Source organism: Triturus cristatus, chromosome 12 (assembly GCF_964204655.1).
Source record: "Triturus cristatus chromosome 12, aTriCri1.1, whole genome shotgun sequence".
Classification (NCBI taxonomy): domain Eukaryota; kingdom Metazoa; phylum Chordata; class Amphibia; order Caudata; family Salamandridae; genus Triturus; species Triturus cristatus.
Window position 1 is genome coordinate 133,458,016 of NC_140595.1, and position 13,839 is coordinate 133,471,854.

General features: G+C 43.4%; 1 protein-coding gene across 2 annotated transcripts in view; it reads left to right on the forward strand.

The window, feature by feature from the left end:
- SMG5 (SMG5 nonsense mediated mRNA decay factor) overlaps positions 1–13,839 on the forward strand; it is a 400,214-nt gene that overhangs the window by 129,061 nt on the left and 257,314 nt on the right. For both annotated transcript variants that reach the window (XM_085638507.1, XM_085638508.1), the window contains 3 exons: positions 6,671–6,796; positions 10,504–10,572; positions 11,450–11,658. In XM_085638507.1, coding sequence (XP_085494633.1) covers positions 6,671–6,796; positions 10,504–10,572; positions 11,450–11,658 — 404 coding nt within the window. The remainder of the gene's footprint in view (positions 1–6,670; positions 6,797–10,503; positions 10,573–11,449; positions 11,659–13,839) is intronic.

Genomic DNA, 13,839 nt, shown 5'->3' on the forward strand with positions numbered 1-13,839 from the left:
GCATCGAGGAGACTGGCTGTGCGCCATAGATCTGCAGGACGCTTACTTTCATGTGCCGATCGCACCAAAGCATCGCAAGTTCCTGAGGTTTCTGGTAGGCAACAACCATTACCAGTATTCCGTACTCCCGTTTGGCCTGAAGTCTGCGCCACGGACGTTCTCCAAGTGCATGGCAGTGGTCGCGGCACACCTGCGGAAGACCAAGGTGTTTGTGTACCCTTACCTGGACGACTGGTTGATCAAAGCGTCCACTTATCAGGAAGCCCAGTGCCATTTCAACAGGACGGCGGCTTTGCTTCACCGTCTGGGGCTGCACATCAACATGACGAAGTCAGTGCCGATCCCTATGCAGTGTCTCCAGTACTTGGGGGCTTCAGTCAATACCTTGACCGCAAGCGTGTGTCCTTCGGAGGAGAGACGCTTATCGATCCGTGGGAAGGCTCTGCATCTCATCTCAGCCCGCTCTCCTACGGTGAGGACGGTGTCTTCATTACTGGGGTCGATGGCTTCTTGCGTCTTCCTCACCCCAATGCACGTCTGCATATGAGGCCCCTGCAGGAATGTCTGGAGGATCAATGGGACCAGAGGAGGGGGCGTTGGGAGGACAAGATCCAGTTGTCTCAGCACGCTCGGCAGTCTCTGAAATGGTGGTGTTCCCCAGAGAATGTCTGCAAGGGGACTCCTTTTCACAAGGACATTCCGGCCCAGACCATAGTGACCGATGCGTCTCTCCAGGACTGGGGAGCGCATTCGGGCCCTCTTCAGATTCAGGGGATATGGTCGCAGATGGAGACGACCTACCATATCAACTTTTTGGAACTCAGAGCAGTACACTTGGCCTTGAAGGCGTTCCATCCCTCCTTCAGGACGTCCTCCCTGCTGGTTCAGACGGACAATACTACGACCATGTATTACCTCAACAAGCAGGGGGGCTCCCGGTCACGCACCCTGTCTCGGGAGGCACAGGCGATCTAGAACTGGCTGGTGGCCAGGAATCTGACGATCACGGCGACCCACCTGCCGGGAGTGCAGAATGCCCAAGCAGACGCACTCAGCAGACTCGTTCAAGAGAACCACGAGTGGGTGCTAAACGACGACGTGCTAAGAGACGTCTTCGCAGAATGGGGCACTCCGGATATAGATCTGTTCGCTACGGCAGAAAACAGCATATGCAGCGACTTCGCGTCCAGGTACTACCAACCAGGGACGCTGGGGAATGCACTATGGATCAGCTGGTCCAACAGCTTTCTCTACGCCTTTCCACCCATTCCCCTGATTCCGGCGGTGCTGATCAAGCTGTCGCAATCCAGAGCCAGAATGATCCTGATTGCTCCGGAGTGGCCGAGACAATGGTGGTTCACCGACCTTCTTCACCGGTCTGTTCTGCCACACCGGCGCCTGCCGTGCCGGCCGGACCTCCTCACGAAGTTCGGAGGGCAGATGGTTCACCCCAATCTCTCGTCCTTGAGTTTGGCAGCATGGCTCCTGAGCTAGTGCAGTATGGACACTTGAACCTGCCTCAGGACTGTATGAAGATCTTGAAAGAGGCTAAGAGACCGTCTACGAGGACTTCCTACGCCTATAAGTGGAAGAGATTCTGCTTATGGTGCAAGGCGAAGGACTTTGACCCTACCTCCTGTAAAGAAGACGTTATTTTGCCTTATCTGCTGCAGTTAGCTCAGTCTGGGCTTAATTTTCAATCTATTAAGGTTCATCTCGCAGCTCTGACTGCGTATAGGAAGGGCCCTTCTCAAACCTCATTTTTTCAAATCCCTGTGATTAAGGATTTTTTGGAGGGTTTGCGTAAGGTGTTTCCCCCTGTTAGAAGGCCTTCTCCACCTTGGGAATTGAATGTGGTGTTATCTAGATTGATGAGGGAGCCTTTTGAACCTATCCATAAGGCTTCGTTGCAGCATTTGTCTTGGAAGGCGGCCTTCCTTGTAGCCATTACATCGGCCAGGAGGGTGAGTGAGATTCAGGCTCTGTGTTGCCAAGAGCCGTATACTGTTTTCCATGCTTCTAAAGTAGTGATGCGTACCCATCCTAAATTTTTGCCTAAGGTGATATCAGATTTCCATGTGAATCAGATGATAACTTTGCCTACGTTTTTTCAGCATCCTTCCTCTCCGGCGGAGAGGTCCCTGCATTCACTTGATGTGCGTAGGGTGTTGAAATTCTACCTGGATAAGACAAAAGATATCCGCAGGTCGGATCAACTGTTTGTTAATTATGGTTCGGTAAGAACTGGTTTAGCTACCTCAAAGCAGTCCATTTCCAGATGGATTGTTTCCTGTATTCAGCTTTGTTACCAAAAAGCTAATAAAACATTAGGGGGTAAGCCTACAGCACATTCGACTAGAGGAAAGGCGGCTACCACCGCTTTGCTTAGGAATGTTCCCATTGCTGACATTTGTAAGGCTGCCACCTGGAAGTCAGTCCATACGTTTACAAAGCATTACTGCCTGGACTCTGATGCTAGGGCAGATGCGCAGGTTGGACAGGCTTCGCTAAGAAATTTGTTTGCACAGTGATTTGTTGGTGGTTGGTCTTACTCCACCGCTTCTTGTTGGTTGGGATGGGCTTGCCATTCTATTCATAGATTATGACTATACACAGAGATCCCCTACTACAGAAGGAGTAGTTTCTTACCTGTAACTCCAGTTCTGTAGTAGGGGTATCTCTGTTATAGTCATAAGCGACCCTCCCTCCTCCCCGGTGGAGTAACCTGACGGTATCAGGCCTGTTGTTATACACCTTCAAAAAGAACTGAAAGTAACTTGTGTTGGCTGTGCATCCTGGGATACCGGGGGTCTCTGGTGAGTTTCTTAAAGGCACGGTATCCCTTTAGCAGACACATAATGACAGCCTATAGGGCTTGTCTGTCCACCCCTTCCTCTCTATTGTTTAAAGGGATTTTGGTGAAGGGAGTGTGTGATAATAAAGGAACATGTCAAATGTGAATAAAAATGACATTTCAACTTTATTTTGGCTTTTGTGTTCACTTCAGAGGAAGTGCTGGCCAGTGCAGCCTTGTGGTGATTAGGCTGTATTATTTTGTCTGTCTCTTAAGTGTCTTTGCAGGTTTGCAAATGCGGGACAGCTTAAGAGATATTTTTGATTGCTCCGGGGTCCCCGCACATGGGCGGGGATTATTCATAGATTATGACTATAACAGAGATACCCCTACTACAGAACTGGAGTTACAGGTAAGAAACTACTCCTTCCTGGACTAGAAGAGCTGGTGTCTGCCTATTACGTCTGAGGGAGGAGATTGAGATTAAGAAAGCACCTTCCGATATAAACACGGTATAATAAGTGAGTGTCCATAAGAAGGACCCGTGAGTCGAGTGAGGACCACATTGAGGTTCCACACAGGTGTAGGAGTCATTGAAGGTATCGCCCTCTTTAGACCTATGTTCTATGAAGGTTTTAAGGATTGGTATCTTAAACAGAAAAGAGCACTGTCTGCTTTGAAATTGTGCTGCAACTGCACTTGCGTGTATGCAGAGGTGTACGCAAGGCCTGCATTGTTCAAGTGTAGAAGGTTAGAAAATTGTCTGCACAGATACTGTAAAGGGATTTAACGGTTTGAAAAGACAGTAATGCATCAACCTTTCCACTTAGCAGCGTAACAGGTGCAAGTAGTGGGCTTGACTGCTTTCTGCTTAAGTTTTAAGTCTACAATTGGTGGTGAGCAATAGGTAAACGGCGCTCTCAGGACTATCACAAATCAGTTATTGCATAAAATTCGGCACGGTGCACAAGGTAGGGAAAACCACTGAATCCCCAAGCGCGCGGTCAGCAGACTACTTTACTGTATATACGAGATCCTCTGCACAAGTCTTAAATATTAAAACACATAAATTACATTATACAGCACAATGATGCTTGTCTTGTGTTTTCCGTAGTTGAATTTTAAGTCTTAAACCTTCTTTGCCAACGCGTGTTTCGTCGCTGTTACAGGGGATTACCACACGACCCGGAGTGGGGTTATGTTTCGTTCTAAGTCCTTCTTTCTGGTGGAAGCGTCTACATTTAGTAAGGGGGGTGAGTTTCTTCGTGTGGTCAAATTGTCACAAACTATATGACCACTGCCCCATTCCGGCAGTTGTATCAAGTAAAGGCGATCTCCAAAGTCGGCATGTTCGCCGTGCGTGTACGCTGTGCTTCGAGTTTGAACAACAATCCTTTGGAAGGAATTTGATTTCAAACAACAATGTTGAATAAACGTCACTCCAATGATGACCTGTTGTCTATTCACTGAATAAGATTGGCGGAACCTCCAAAACGGAGTTTGGCTGTGCAATCTGGGGACGTTACCCGGCTGGATAATGCTTCCTGTTTTCATTACACCCTTGGTGTGCTCACCCCACATGGAGGAGTGGGCACAATCCATAATCCTGATTGGAGAGAACCTGCTATGTGCAAGATGGCGGCACTGAAGAGTGGGCTTCACCTCGCCTCCCCCCACCTGATGGGTGAAGTTAGCAGATGTGGGCACACCATCTGGGCTGTTATAATTTTTCCCGCCTATCTTTCTGCCGAAAAGGAGGTGAGGCAGGAAGGGGGCCTGCTCCTGATAGCAGGAGAGACTAGCGGTTGCATTGCAAAGGCGGCAAGGCCTTTGATGCTCCCATACCACAGATGGCTCTTCCTGACCTGGGGGAGGTGTGAGCACCTCCGCCCAGGGAAGGCTTTGTTTCTGGGCTCAGGGAGCGAAGGCTCCCGCCTCGGGGGTCCAGAAACATGTCTCGTGGTGTCAGAGGCTGGTTGTTTTTCAGGGGGCATTTCTTAGATGCCCTCTGAGTGCATTGTATAATATATCCCACACTGGCATCAGTGTGGGTCTGTTATGCTGAGACGCTTGCTATCAAGCTTCCCAGAATTCAGTAAAGCCATTATGATGCTGTAGAGTTCGTAATGACAAACTCCCATACCATATACTCTCTATGGCTTTGCTGCACTTACAATGTCTAAGAATGGACTTGAACGCTGTAGGGGCACTGTGCTCATGCAAATGTACCTTCACCAGTGGTATAGTGCTCCCATCTAGAGGAGTGTCTTACCTATACCATAGGCAATGGGTTGTAGGCATGGCACATGTGCCATGTCGACTCTTAACTTTTCTCTGCACCAAAGCAAGCAGCCTGCAATGGATGTAAGTGTGTGTGTGTGTGAGAGAGAGAGAGTGTGTTAAGGTACGGGACCTCTAAGGGTGGCCAATATGTTCTGCAGCCCTTAGAGGCCTTCCCTGGTCACAGTACCCATGGTACCTTTTACAAGGGACTTGCAGGTGGTCAGAGAGGTGCTAATTGGGGGTACAATGGTACAGGTTTGAGAAAGAACACAGGCCCTGTGAACCTGATTGGCAGACACCCAGGGTACATCAATTCAAAGTGCATCAGAAATCTGTCAAAATGTGTGTCTGTGTGGGGGGGGGGGGGTTACTGCAACAAACCCACTTTCCTACAGGGCCCTCTTCAGTCCCCAATGCCCTAGGTACTAGGGTACTATTTCCTAGGGACTTACAGGGGGTGAGGTCAAAAGTAGTGGCAATCATGATACAGTTTTAGGGAAAGAACACTGCTACTGGGAACCTGGACAGCAGGGACCCAGTACTCTACAGGCAAAGTTACATCAAAAGCCTGGCAAAAAGTGTGTGTGTGAGGGGTACTGCAACAGAAACCCAGTTTCCCACAACAGGGGCTATATAATTTCAAGCTGGCACTATGAAGTGGATAATGAAGTGCTTCCAGACTTGCTATGATAAGGCAAAGTGAGCATTCACTGTGCTTTCCAGAGCCCACTTGCCACATACCTTCACCAAGCACTACTGTGTGAACATTCTAGCACGTCAGCAGGCGTTAAATGGCCATGCAGGATTAAGAACACTTTTTCAAGCATTGTATCATCTGAGCGCTAGTCACTTGTTTGTAGAGGGACTACATTACATCAGTGCATGTGCTCATACAGCCATGCACGCTACGAATAGAAAATGTGACCATGTAGCCATCTGCATGCATCCACCATCCTCCATGGAGCAAGAGATGGTCACAGATGGCCTTTACTTCCTTTACTATGCACTTCACACATCCTTTGACACTCTGCTTCATCTACCCTCTTGCTGAGTGGAAAACAATCTCGGTTGGAGCCAATGATGGCCTATTGTGGACACATGGTAAACTCACAGAAGGTCTTGTAACTGACTTCTATAAAGAAAAACAAGTTGCAACCATCTGGCCCAATACTAGGTGTCAAGAATATGCAGAGCATGTGAATCTACAGCACTACACCCTACAAACAAATGGCTACAGGGTAAGTAACATTTTACATTCTATTTTTGAGGTGAGGCTTATTGACAATATCGGAACCATGTGGGGACACATTAGCATCAAACTGAGTGTACCAGAACAATACTGTGCGAAATAGAAAAGAATATTGTAATCTCATCAAGTACTTAATAGTTGTACAGTTTCAGTGATACTACAGTCTGTGTCCTCCTTTTGTAATGAAATTACATCCATAAACAAATGGGAGGATTGAGAACTGTCTTTGCCTTCTGATTTACAGCAGAAACTTTCCATTGCTATCTTGTGAATGATCTGGCTCTTCAAGCAAATAGTGCAGTTGTATCCATTCTGTTTTTTTTAATTTTTATATATAACTATAGTATACAGTCTGAAGTGTCATTTGATGGTGCCTCTGGGAATCTAAAAAGACTGTATGACAAGGCTGCCAAAATGTACCATCAGCTGAAGAAATGCGAAACTAGGAAGCTTTCACCAAGCAAGAAGCGGTAAGAGCTTAAATGTATTCAGTTATTTTCTTTAAAGGAATATTTAAGGGAGACATTTTTCACATTTAGTTAAGTTCTTCTGAGTTTTGCATGTTCTCCTGCTTTGTGGAATGAAAGTGATGTTTTCTCAGTGCCAGTTGTAAGGGAGGGAAGGTAGGTAGACCAATTTAGAAATCCTGACATACTCTAGGTTCTTCTGCAGTTCAGCGATGTGTACTCTGGGGAGGTTGGGGGTTCCCTGGTGTTCCTGACAGTTCTTGCATGGATCATTTACTGCTTGTATTTGCCTATTACTGTACACAGTATTGACTGTCAGATTAGAAATGGAAACTGGTAAATGTACGGCCAATGTTGGGTTCCAATATATTGAGTTTAATAAAGGGTGGGGGGGCGGATGAGGTGCCTTGGAGGATTGTTACATGGTGTAGTTAACCACAAATTCAGTTACATTTTATTTAAGGCCTTGATTTTATCCATGAACTAGCTTAATTGCCAATGCTTGTGTTTTTATTCTGTATATTACACTAATGTATATGTGGTGTTTCTTGGTATTTTGTGCCATTACTTCCTGCTGTTCAAGGACACGTACTACTCCCCATATTTCATATTAATAAGTGGTTTGCTTTTGTGCAGCTCATGTGGGCATCTTGATCCTTTACATGGGTGGGGGCAAGTGGAGAGTGATATGCCAGAAGTATATAGGAAAAGAGCATCCTAGAAATGGACATAAATTACCTTGCTCCATGTCTTCGGTGACATTTTTTCCTGATCTGAACTTTTAACCTACTATTGCTATAAGATGTTGTTCTAAGTAGTTCTGTTGAAGCAAGCCAAGTCTACAGCACCTAGAATGCATTACGTTGTCACAGGAAAGCCTGGGATTGGAAGGAAGGGTGACTTATGACCTGGATGGATATATATTCATATGGATATATATCCATGTCATCAGTCACCCTTTCTTCTAGTGTTTCCATAGGAAAAATGTTTATTGATGTGCCTATATATTTGGCACCATTGAACAAGCCTTCACAACATTTTCCAAAGACAATTTGGCTGTGATGCTTGTTGCGCATGGAAAGTTTTCGGGGTGATTCGTCAAGCGTGGGCCAAGCAAAAGGTGGTTAAAAAAGTGCTTTCCCATGTTAATTCCCATAGGAGCTTTAGACACGACTGCAGCCCGCACCACTGGACGGAATTACATTGAATTTGGCTGGAAGGTAGATTTTGGTTTGCAGATCACACTTTGTTACCCAGTGTAAATCAAATCATTGGGTGAGAATTTTTAGGAAATCCAAATTTGTATATCTGGGATTGCGGCAAATTCACGATGGTTTGAGCAGACAGTTGCGGGTGTCATTTTATCCCCTGAGCAGTCCCCGGGGTTGAAACTAAATGTTAGAAAGTGACATAAGGGGCCAGGTTGCATGTCCCCTGACCCCATATAGGGGTGTTTGAGGAACCCCTTATGAGTAAAAGAAGTCAGAAAAAAGGTTGCTTTTTTCCCACTTGCGATATTCGTTAATTTACAGCGTCCATCTCTGCGGCCCCGTGTGTAACGTCACGATGAATTTGCAAATATCAATGAAAAAAGTCACACAAAAAATAAATAAATAAATAAAATATATATATATATATATATATATATATATATATATATATATATATATATATATATATATATATATATATATATATATATATATATATATATATATATATATATATATATATATATATATATATATATATATATATATATATATATATATATATATATATATATATATATATATATATATATATATGTTTATACACCTGCTCAGTTTCACTTAGGCACTCACGCATCCACTCAGATGGACACACCCACTGACAGGCCCCCTCAATCATGTACGCACTCACAGACCCACTCATGCACTTACTCAAATACCCACTCAGACTTACTGAGAGACTCATGCGCTGACTCACAGACCCTGTCACATACTGATGCCCCCACTCACAGGCCCACTACACTGAGACTCACGCACCCACTCACAGAGCAAGTTAGGCACATATGCACTCACCCTTAAAGGTTGCAGATAGGAAATACAATTTGAAAAAAACGTAGAAATTCACTTAACAAAACAAAGCTTACAGGGATGTTGTTAGGAAACAACATTAAAAAAAACCTTAGAAGTTCACTTAAAAAAATAAAGGTTACATGTACGTTATAGTTAGGAAATAAAGGTAAAAATCTTCAGAAATTCACTGAAAAAACCAAAGGTTATAGGTACGTTCTAGTTAGGCTCAGATTATACTCGTACAAAATCAGTGAAATTCAGCAGTTAGAGTTACCGGCGCTAACTATAACTTATGCCCCTTCAGTGCGCTGCATATGACCTCTCATATTACATCACTCAGTGACATCATGGATGACCTCACTGAAGACAGCCTCAAAACCACCCACACACCCCCATAGAACCTCTCATACATCCACTCAACCCCTCACATTCCCATGCACAGACCCATACTGGTACTCGCACAACCTATCACTCGTCCATAGAGCCACTCACACACTCCTTAACTCGCCAATACAGCCACTCGTGCACGAACCCCCCCTCATCAATACTGTCACTCCTGTTGAGTCATATTGACATACAGACACTACACACTCACTCATACACCCTTAAACGACACAATTACCCATACAGAAACTCACACAGCCACTCTCACACCCATACAGGTACTCATACCCACACACCCATATATCCACTCACAATGCCATTCACTCACCAATACAGCTACTCACACACCCTCTCACTTACCTATACATCCACTTACACAGCCACTCAGTCACCTATACAAACACCCACAGAACCACTTACATACCCATTCACACATCCATACAACCACTCGCGCACTCATCCACCAACTCACCCTTACAGGCACTCACATACCCACTCACTCACCACCACTTACAGCCACTCAGTCACCCATATAGCCACTCACACCTACGTAGCCACCCACACAGCCACTAACTCGCCCATACAGCCACTCGCATCCCCCTCTCCAATACAGCTGCTCGCCCACCCATACAGCAAATTCCCCCCACTCACATACGAAGTCATTCAGCCACTCAGATGATATGTTCGAAATAGTATGACTAATTACTAGTACGGAAAGAATAGTAATTTAACTTATTCTGCAGCTTAGTATATGTCATTAAGTCTCAGAAATGTTAAGAAGACACTCACGAGATGTCATCAGTGATGTCCGTGTGATGCTATATGTGAGGTCATTAGCAGAGCCTTGCGGGGCCATAAGTTATAGTTAGCGCGGTTAACTAGAACTGCTGAATTTCACTGGTTTTGTATGAGTAAAATCTGAGCCTAACTATAACCTTCCTGTAACCTTTGCTTTTTTTCTGTGAATATATATTTATAGCATTAGATCTCAAATACAGATATATTCAGGTTTTAGTTTATTTTGGATAATGTTTGACTAACTTGTTTTTTGTGATATAAAATATAAGAGGTCCAAATATTTTTCCAGTTTTCAGTCACTGAAACGTTTGTGACACGGTCTATTGAGCTGAACTAATACAAATCTAAAGCCATTGTTTTATGCAAATGGGTGTTATTGTCCAGTGAAAATCTTCTACTTTTTCTCCTTAAAGTTTTACTTAGATTATTTGCTTTTGCTGAAACCTTAATAATGTGTTTTCCTTGTAGGTGTAAGGACATAAAACGACTGTTGGTGAGCTTTATGTACCTGCAAAGCTTATTACAACCCAAAAGCAGGTAAGGGGCAAATGCCTTGACCTCCACTGAATAACCCAAACTTATTTATATTCCTATTTTAACAAACTGCTGTTTTGAAAATTGCAATAAATTCAAACCTAACTAGCAATTAAGTACATTTATTATAGTATCATGCTTATATTAATATGTCCAGAAATAGGCTACTCGAAGGGGGGGAATGCATGCTATCTGTGCCCTGCAAAAATGTAGTTTTTCCAGAAATTTCACTGGGTTGCATTTTAGCCCGGTTTCTGAAACTGTGTTTCATCTGAAGTTTTCTTAATAAAAAAAATATATGGTGGCCTCATTACTTTCTCTGCTTACCATCCACTTTCAAAGTATGAGATCTCTTGAATTGTAAATATGATGGATATTCCTTAAGTTTTCTGCACAAAGTAGAACGAAGGTTTGGAAACCAGCATGGAATTGTCCAGTATTGATTCATGACCGCTATTCAGTATGCACTACAAAGTATAGAATTATAATATGGCAAAATTAGAAATAGTTGAGAAACCTCAATTAGCTAGGTGGGATAATTAAAGTGTTTGAACTGCTTGAAGTTTTATTTAAGGTTTTCTCTGTCCTAATATCCAGTGTTAGCCTGCACTTGTTCAGTCATTTTGGGAATGGAATACATATCTGGATAACAGCAATATATTGTGACTAGCATCATAAAACATCCCACCAAAGAGTGTGAATTCTTCAAGAAATAACTTTTTCTTTGTGTGTAAAAATGTCTTTGCTTAGCGGATCCTACTACATTGAGCTAATGAAATGGGCATGTAGTATTGCGGACTAATTTTCTTTTATAATTGAGATGCTTTAGCATGTGTTTCAACACAAGCTGAATGGTGACTAACCTATTTTTCCTCTTTAGTTTTGTGGATGCAGAGTTGACCTCACTCTGCCAGTCTGTGCTTGAGGATTTCAATCTTTGCTTGTTTTATCTACCCATGAATCTTAATCTGAGCACAGCAAGCGAAGATGAAGAGGAGTATGAGAGTGGATACTCTTTCCTGCCTGACCTGCTCATCTTCCAAATGGTGATCATCTGTCTTATGAGTGTGCACAGCCTGAAGAGGGCAGGTAACTATGTTGGGGACATCATGTAACAGGCAAGAGTAATTTTAGAAATAATAGATCACTTGAGTTATTGGAGAGCTGAACTGTTAGATTGAGTGACCATTGTGGCACCGTTAACCAAGAATACTCCAGATTATCCAATCCAAAGTAGCTTTATTCGAGGTATACTCATAAAAGCACAAAACAAACAACATTTAAGTACACACAATTAAAGTTCTTTGTTGGATTATACATATTAAAAAAACTTGATTTAAAAACTAAAATCTGAGCAAATGGAAGAAATTCAAATTTCATGTCGACAATTTTCATTACATTAAAAAGGTTCATTAGAGCAACAAAGAAAAACAATTTATTAATTAGTCGATCACATACTATGGCCAGACTAAGGAAGCTAAAGTTATTGCTTGCCGAAAATTACCCAGTATTTTGGTTTAGCCTTATTACCCATACCCATCCTAGGTATTTGGCTACCGCTATTGTAATAAATAGCAAATACTGGTGCACATGAGCCTTTCGGCTTCAGCGCTCCTATTTGTGCCAAGTAGTTGGACATTGGGGTCAGCCAATCTCACCTGGGAATTGCATAGGCAGGACAGACAAAGAACAGGTGGGCAACTGTTTTGTTGTGACTCCCACAAGCAGGGCAGATGTTATCACTTGTGGGGGTCCATCTGGAGGTGAGGGACTTTAAAGGTAATGAACCTGCCCTAAGTTGGAAATACAGCTTCCTATCTCTCGGCCTGGTAATAATATCCCAGTAAAATTCAAATCTGGGGGTAAATTTTATTTCTAAAAAAATTCCCGCCATGGTAGATGAATCGGTTTTACTCCAAGCATTATGAACAGCCCGTTCCCAGTACTTCTTTTAAAATATTTTTAGATGGGAAGGAGGTTTCTGTTGGATTCTTCCATAACATTTTCATTCCCAGGCCTACCAGGCTTATTCTAACACCCCTTAACCAGCCAATTTTGTGAATTTTGTGAAAGCCATCAGATTTTATTACATCAAGAAAACCAGCGGCATATGATGAGTTCAGGTGTCGTCCACAACCTGCGCCAATATAAAATCGGGCGCAGCTTGGCGATATTTATAATGGCTTTTCTACCCAAATCATATCTAAGCGGTTTTAGGGGAGTGCTTTGCGGGAGATTAGTAATGCTGCGGAGGAACTTATTTTCAGAGAGAGTTAAGGAAGCTGCTTTCTCAAACCCCCATAATTCGGTGCCATAAAGTGCGGAGCTAACAACTTTTGACTCATAAACTTGGAGGACTGGTCTAATCGGTTTTGTTAATGACCTTTTGTGCTCCCGACTTAAAGCTCCCGTAAATTGTCGATGTTTTAGAGCAGCTATATCTATATGACAGTCCCACTTAAGGTTCTTCTCTAGGTGAATGCCCAAATAGGTAAAAACACTGACCAGTTCAAGTGGTTGATTATTCATAAAAACTTTTTTTTAAAACTTCGGTGCGGATTAAAAGCCATGAATTTAGTTTTTGCCACATTATCTTCCAGGCCTCTAGCAGCACAAAAATCTTCAAAAATTAATAAGGCTCGCTGGAGGCCACTAGGAGTCTTGGAAATAATGAATTGTGTTGTCCGCAAACATTAAAATCTGAATTTTTACACCAGCTAGAGAAGGGGGATCTGTGTTCACTGGCAACAAACGATCCACTATTCCCTTAATATACAAAGAAAATAACGTTGGTGCCATGGCACAACCTTGCCGCACCCCTCATTCAACCGGAAACTCGGTTGTGACCCTACCCTGCCCCCCCCCCCCCCCCCCCCCCCCCATCGAATTCTAGCATAGTATGCCTTGTGCAGCCTCATTACCAAAGTTAAAATCTCATCAGAAAGACCTAGTTCCCTTAATGTCATCCATGAACGGGGGACAAGGTCAAAAGCTGCACGTAGGTCGACAAAGGCAGCATAAAGGCTGCCTTTGCCCAATGTCACAGTCTTCCAATACAGAAGAATAAAACAAAAGACTTGATCAATGGTACTAGTATATTTACGGAAACCGGCTTGAATGGGGGACAATATACTACTCTCGTCAATCCAGTCTAAAATTTGATTTAGGATCATCCTCCCAACTACCTTTTAAATCGTGTCTATCAAACTGATAGTTCTATAGTTCCCTGGCTGAGTTTTAGCTCCTTTTTTGGATACTGATATTATCTCG